Below are 8,009 nucleotides of genomic sequence, written 5' to 3' on the forward strand. Positions count from 1 at the left end.
TTTCCACTAACCGTTGCAGGTGCACTAAGCAGTGTAATGGCACACTGTAATAGAACCCAACAAATATTGTCTCTAGGTGTCCAGTAGAAAAATGTTCAAAATAGCTTGGATGCATGAAACATATCAGGATGTCTGGTTCTGCTTCACTCTTGTCACAAATCACCACAATCAAACATTTTTCATCACACATGCATCCAACAAAGCCTCCAATAGGACACTGGTCTAATGTGAGGGACGCAAGGGAATCTCAGCTGCTGCTTCAGTGGTGAATATTTGGACAGTCAATTGACTGTCTTCACTAGATACCCAGCTGACTTTGAGTTTGCCATCTTCTGTAGGGATGTAATAGTGGTACACTCTTTTGGCCATGGAGAATCAACATTGTTCAGCAGCATGAGATAGGACATTGTCATTTGATATGAAAAAAAAGTTTGCCACTTTGATAACTTACTGATTGAAAACTCAATGATTTATTTTAGGATGTGTTTAGGATGGAAAATAAACATGAAAGATTTGCATAAGAAAAGAAAGGTTTGCTTTTTGAGAAAGAAGGGACAATGTAGAATAAAATGAAAAATACTTAAATTATCTGCACATTCCCACATGTTGTTAAGGACCTCTGAAAATGAAATCCAAAATGATTTTTTGGATATGAGAGGTCTGCTGTTCAAATCCTGATACAGTTTTTCTGTTTATTGCCTTTTCGGGAAGCCTAAATAGTTATCTAAATAAGTAAAAAAAAAAAAAAATCTAAATACCTGTTACTGTGGCCTAAGCATAACTGAGCCAAAAACTTTCATCTTTATAAAATTTTCTTTCTTGGCCACTGCCAAATGTGAGAAATGTTGTCAGCAGCCACTGACACAAAAAAATCAGCACTGAGTAAATAAGTGACATCAACACATACATTTGAGTGGGAACACGTCAGAATTTTTAGCTAAAGTAATATGTTTACACATGCATCATCATGTACCAAGATCAGAAGGAACTTAAAACATATATAAAAAAAATAATAATAAAAAAGCAAATGAGTGTTTAGCACACTGGTGATGTATCACCACATTTGGAGTTGGTCATAAACAGACTTTAATCACATGTAACAATAATTCCTAATAATTCTTTACATTTATATAGCATTTTTCTCACTACTCAAGCGCTTTAGATGCTTGGCGAGCAACTTCAACCACCACTAATGTGCAGCATCCACCTGGATGATGTGACAGCAACCATTATTATGTCATTTCGCTCACCACACATTAACGGTTAGGTGGTGAAGGGGTGAGAGAGATAGTTAGCCAGTTAGAGGCATGGGGATGATTAGGGGGCCAGATTGACTAGGTCATAGTGGGTAATTTAGCCAAGACATCGAGATATACCCTACTCTGTATAAAGGATGCCCAGGGATCTTTTCTGAACAGAAAGAGTTAGGACCTCGATTTTAAGTCTCATCCAAAGGACGCCGCTATTTTTACAGCACAGTGTCACCGTCAATGAACTGGGACATTGGGATCCACACACAAAACCACAGAGTAAGTGCCCCCTGCAGGCCTTGCCAACACCCCCTTCCAGCAGCAACCCAAGCTTTTCCTGGTTGATCTCTCATCCAGGTACTGGCCAGGTATGAACATTGCTTAGCTTCATGTGGATTACCTATTCAAAGATTGCATTTAACATTAGTGGAAATGCAAACGGTTCTTCTATTCATATACAACAATCAAATCAGTGGGAAAGGCAAAAAAAAAAAAAAAAAAAAAGTTGTGAAGGGTTACTACAGAAGTCAGATATTCCATGGGAGAGTGGCCAGCTCTGACACCTGTGCAGTTTTAATAAATGAGTGGATTGGTAAATTTGGTATGTGTGAAACTGACACCTGTGCAGCGTAAAGGAGTGAGTGGACTGGCAGCTGTGGTGTGTTTGAAATTAAGCTATTGTCTCCTTCATGAAGCTATCACTTCTTTGGTATATGCTAAAACACTAGCATTCTTTACGGAAGTGAGGCATGTCACCCTCTCTTCACTTTTTCTTGTGGGGTCAGTTTTTATTGTAACTACACATTAGTGGCTATAATTTGCAGTGCTGTACAGATAAATGTGAGTAAACAGAGAGGCACTTTAATATTGGGTATTAATGTAATCTGGCAAAACTATATACAGTTACAATTGATATATGAAAAGCTGGTTAAAAGGGGGTCTCTGAGAAAACTAACAGTCTTAAAAATGGATGAAACAGGCCACTTTAAAAAGTCTAAAGGACAAGAACTGGTACCTGGGCCTTGAGTCCAAAACCCCTGCTTTATAAAAGAGAAAAACAGACAATCTTTCAGTCTACAAATGTAATTTGACAATCTCCTCTCTGATTTATTTCATTTCCTCACACACAAAACCCACAGAAAATAAAACTGCAAATAAAGCAAGATATCAATTATTTGAAGATAAGGTGAGGATTAACCTACATTAGTAATCCTGAACAGGTAAAAATGAAAACAAAAAAAGAATTTTGATTATACTGTACACACAGACTTTGAACATTCTTTGCATAGTGTCTATGACAGTTTGAGACTTTGCTAATACCCATTTTATTATGTAAATTCAAGAAGTCATCATCATCCTACACTGTTAATACGACATGTAAAACTTTTACTTGTATTTTGTTAGAGCACCATTAGTGAATTACCTTGCCACCTTGGATCCTCTGTGAGTGTTTTTTCAATCATTGCTTGACTTGCTAACACACCAGGTTGAAGATCGGGAATACCTTCTCCTGCACCAAGCTGCCCATTTTGTAAAGCTTCCTGTGCTTGAATCTCTCTGCAAAAGAATGCAAAGTAACAATTTCATTTTGTATTCCGTATATAGATTTCTGTTTCTGTATTAGCCACAAGAGACTCACTGAATCTTTTTCTGCTTATCCCTGGAGAAGAAACTAACATGCCCTGGTAATATTACCAAATGCAAGGAAGACGTGTAACTGTAAAATAATTCAATGCATTTGTGAAATAGCACAATTATAATTGTAAAATACTGCAACTAAAAGAGACTAAGTGATAGGAATAACTAGGGGGCTGCACCCCCTGCTCGCTTCGCTCGCCAACCCCTGGTGTTGGGAAATTACAAAGAGCGTGATGTATGAATGAGATATAGCATAGTGTGAAGGTGTAGATGACGCAGATAGGAAGCAAACAATAAAGTGTTTGGCACAGTGTAAAGGTTTATTGGAAAATTTATTTGTAAACAACATTAGTAGTAAAGATGGTGTGTTGTCCTTGAATGAGTTTTCCTTGGCATGGAGCATTTATGACCTTACTTTAACGTCAGATGAACATCGAACTTGTGAGAAGGCCACATAAAGTTGTCCATGTCCAAAAACGGGCTCAGATAGGTAGATGCCAACCTTGTCCATGGTTTGTCCTTGTGATTTGTTGATGGTCATGGCAAAGGCAGGTTTAATGGGGAATTGTTTCCATTTAAGTGTAAAAGGTAATTCCAGTTCAGAACTTGTAAGGTCAATTCTAGGAATTAGAACAGTATTGTTATCATGTGATCCTGTAAGAAGTGTTGCTTGAATAACATTGTGTGTCATGGTGTAGACGACTAAACGTGTACCATTGCATAAACCCTGTTTAGTGTTAAGGTTTCTTAATAGCATGATTATTGTTCCGTTTTTAAGGCTAAGATTGTGTTGTGGTAATCCGGCTGGGTTAATAGTGTTCAAATATTCTAAGGGGAAATTAAGATGGTCATTGTCGTCATCAGAGTCAACTTTGTCAGAGCTTAGAAAGAGGTGTGCCTCTCCAGGAAGTAATGAAATGACCTGGTTATTAATGTGATCAACAGTAATATTTTTTGGACATAATATAGTTCGTTGTGTTAAAAGGGGTATTTGGTGTAATGAGACCGCTGTTCCAAATATCTCCGTAAGTAAGTCGTCGCATATAAAGGGTTGAGGAATTGGACTTCACCCAGATATTATTACATCTGTATTGGTGAGTGTACCATGTCCTAGTTGTAATAAGCAATTGTTATATTCGGGATGTGGACATCGCATGGTTTGTACCAAGTGTATCTTTTGAAAGCAATGCCAATTGTCCGCGTAACATTTTTTGTTCCGCAGTTTTAGAAGCACGTTGTAGGCACCGACGTGAATTTTTTTTTTTGATGCGGGTTCGTGTTTGTGGTCCCGTTACTCGTGCCGTCTACTTTTGTACCCGTGATCGTGAATTGATGACTTGTTTGATCTTTATCGTTAGGAATATGGATAAGTAATAAGGAGGATCGCACTCACTGTTAATATGCGGACTGTTCGTTTCTTCGTATTATCACCAATGAGGTCTCGTGCCTGTATATGTATTGTAGTTCGGTCTCTTGTTGTTTATGTATGACGTCGTTGCGTATTTTAAGGTGGACTGAACAATAGCTGAGCGCATGGCATGTGGAGCAATAGCTAAGCCCTGTCTAAAATCTCCTCCTAATAAAAGTACCTTTCCTCCAAAGGGAATATTATTATTCATCAACGTTTGTAGAAGTTTATTAATGGTGTTGAGTAAGTGACTGGATGCCATTGTACATTCATCTATAATTAATAGTGTGGCAAGACGGATGTCACGTGCATTGTTACTGTTCATTTTCATAGTGGATACCAATGTTTCTGTGATTGGGACCGGTATTTTGAATAAGGAGTGACATATGTTTTTGGAGCCGAGACATTTTTTCTTCCGCGGTTTCAGAAGCGCGTTGTAGGTGCCGACGTGATTTATGCATATGTGCGTTCTTGATTTGTTTCAGGGTGCACTGTTCCAATGCGATGTAATATTTGTCCATATACGCGAAAGCAGTATGGGCCATTGCCTTTTGGTGGCCTGATATTTACTCCGGTAGATGCAAAAGCAAATGAACTATTGTAGGATGTAATGCAGTTCATAAAGTTTTTACTTTCAGGTACTTCGTTAGTTAGAAGCTTCTGTAGATATGCAGGATATGAATGTAAAGGAGGCAGTCTAATATGACCCTTTTGACAACAACGTGTAAATTCATTACTTGTATTGCCATTTGTTTCTTCAGGGAAGTTAAGTGAATGACAATGATTGCAAATGACATTCATTAATCCCAATGAATTTTCATGAATAGTGGACTTATGTATCTATCTATCTATCTATCTATCTATCTATCTATCTATCTATCTATCTATCTATCTATCTATCTTATTATTGAACGCGTTGTCAGCTAACTGGGGCAATCGTTTAGCAGGTGTCTGTCGTTGATGTCCTTGACGTGTATCTTTTGCTTGTGCCGTTTGAGAGGCGCGTCGTTGTATGTGCAGGATTTGGGACGTGCTATTCTGGAGCTGTAATCGATTTGCCTGTGGTGTGTGAGAAGCCCGTTGCAGTTTACGGCGTTCATTGTTTGTATTGAGCCTTGCCCGTTTTTGTATGTTTGATATGGAGCCTTTTCTGTGGTTGAACGGTTAATAGTGCATCAGTGTAATCGTTTCGTGTGCTATTTGGCGCTTGCGTCTGACTCCTTTCTTTTTGGTGTTCTAGGGGCGCGTCGCCTCATTTCTTATTTCAGTTAATGGAGGGGGGCTTTGTGTGTCGTGGGTCTCAATCCTCTTCTTTGTGTGTGTTCCGTTTTGTGTGTCATGGGCTTCGTGCCGGCGTCTGACTCCTTTTTCTGTGTGCTATGGGCGCGGCGCCTCATTTCTTATTTTACGTTGCTTTCCATCCGGTTTCCGTTGCTTGGAGGGGGGGGGGGGGTGGTTTGTGGGGGCGCCTGCGCAGTACGTCTTTTGCGTCCAAGGCCCATGGCCGGAAGTCCCTGCGTCCATCCGGTTTACCATTCTCGTTTAGTAATATGGATCTGCCATTGTACACAAGGGGAAAAAACAATGGTAAGAGTCCTCACAATAAACCTGTACAAGTTACTGTGAAGTCTTCTCACAGGAAGCAATTCACCATCTGCCAGTTTTTTTAGAAACTGCAAGAAGAGTAAAAAATAGCACTAGAAAAATAAGACCGCAGTGACACTGGATGGTTTTGCAGCAACAAGGCAAGTTGCAGCAAGGAGAAAGCAAACTTCTATGTCTATGCATAATGGCCCCAACAGTACATTTGCAATGTGCTGGATTACTGTAATAATTAAGCAACAAATGGAATTCTTTAATGTTTTAGTAAAAAACATGAAAAGAAATTTAGGTTATTATTTAATTTTGGTACATGACTGCAAGGACAGGTCCAGAAAACAGCCATACAGAATACATATTAAGACTTCATAAAAAGTGAAAAGCTGTGAAGGATACAGTGGATCCAGAGAGCAGACTCTTTACTTTCTGCACACCTTCTTGTGCTGTAAATGCTGCTTTAAATCAATAAATTTGCCATTTTTGCCCATTAGTCTACACCATAGGTTCCCAAAGTGGGCGGTACCACCCCCAGTGGGCACTGAAGCCTTCTAGGGGGGCAATAGTGGGTTCAGAAGCATTTGGGGGGCGTTCAGGCGGTCTAGGGGTCGGTGGCTCCTTATAGAAGAAATTAATAATATACTAGCCAACCCGCGGCGTAGCATACGCCGCATAATTATGTATTGATGGGTGAACACTTCCTGAAAGACATAGTTGTCCAAATGGGGTTGGTTTTGAGGATACGACTGTAGGTGAATGAAAAGATGTTACTCTGGAGAGGGCAACATACAATACAGTGTTTTACACGCTGCATACAGCGATTCACATCGAAGCATAGACACTGCTAAGACCATGGGATACCCCTCGCAAACTGTTTTACATGCTGTATACAGCGATTCACATCCGCGACAAACATGCCTCTTCTTAGATGGTCCTGCCACGTCCACCCTCGTTCTCGAAGCATACACACCATCTGGTCATGTGCCCGCTCGCAAGAGCAATTCACGGAGACCCGCCCACCAACTCTAAGACCATGGCGTGTAAAACAGTTTGCGATGGTGGACGTGGTCGTGCATCATAACCGAAAAGAATGCGGTGGAACCTCGGTTCACGACCATAATTCGTTCCAAAACTCTGGTCGTAAACCAATTTGGTTGTGAACCGAAGCAATTTCTCCAATAGGATTGTATGGAAATACAATTAATCCGTTCCAGACCATATGAACTGTATGTAAATATATATTTTTGTAAGTTTTTAAGCACAAATATAGTTAATTAAACCACAGAATGCACTGCATAATAGTAAACTAAATGTAAAAACATGGGCGGCACGGTGGCGCAGTGGGTAGCGCTGCTGCCTTGCAGTTGGGAGACCTGGGTTCGCTTCCCAGGTCCTCCCTGCGTGGAGTTTGCATGTTCTCCCCGTGTCTGTGTGGGTTTCCTCCGGGTACTCCGGTTTCCTCCCACAGTCCAAAGACATGCAGGTTAGGTGGATTGGTGATTCTAAATTGGCCCTAGTGTGTGCTTGGTGTGTGGGTGTGTTTGTGTGTGTCCTGCGGTGGGTTGGCACCCTGCCCGGGATTGGTTCCTGCCTTGTGCCCTGTGTTGGCTGGGATTGGCTCCAGCAGACCCCCGTGACCCTGTGTTCGGATTCAGCAGGTTGGAAAATGGATGGATGGATGTAAAAACACTGACTAACACTGAGAAAACCTTGAACAACAGAGAAAACTAACACTGCAATAGTTTGCGCTATAGCAACAAAAAATGAACATTTGAAAAAATCCATAATTTAATAAACCACCACGAAAAGTAACATTTCAGAAATGCACACTACGAACCGATCGCTGTAAACAGAAGTGAAAACAAAATCAAGCCCAGTGCATTCTTTAACTGCCTTCCTACCTTATGAGTCCAGCCCTCTCTCTAGCGCTGCCTGTGTGTGTGCGCGGCTCTCTCTCTCTCTGGCCCTGCCTGTGTGTGTGCGGCTCTCTAACTCTCACTGCCTGTGTGTGTGTGTAGCACAGGAAATGCACAGGGAGAGACTGAACCTCGCAAGAGCAACTAACAGAGACCCGCTCACCAACTGTAAGACCATTGGATACCCCTCGCAAACGGTTC

At 40.8% G+C, this 8,009-nt stretch overlaps 1 protein-coding gene across 3 annotated transcripts in view; it reads right to left on the minus strand.

Moving 5' to 3' along the window:
• Positions 1-8,009, minus strand: part of unkl (unk like zinc finger) — a 114,106-nt gene that overhangs the window by 50,753 nt on the left and 55,344 nt on the right. For all 3 annotated transcript variants that reach the window (XM_051933966.1, XM_051933965.1, XM_051933964.1), the window contains one exon: positions 2,674-2,807. In XM_051933966.1, coding sequence (XP_051789926.1) covers positions 2,674-2,807 — 134 coding nt within the window. The remainder of the gene's footprint in view (positions 1-2,673; positions 2,808-8,009) is intronic.

The sequence above is a fragment of the Erpetoichthys calabaricus genome, chromosome 11 (genome assembly GCF_900747795.2).
Source record: "Erpetoichthys calabaricus chromosome 11, fErpCal1.3, whole genome shotgun sequence".
In the NCBI taxonomy this organism is placed as follows: Eukaryota; Metazoa; Chordata; class Cladistia; order Polypteriformes; family Polypteridae; genus Erpetoichthys; species Erpetoichthys calabaricus.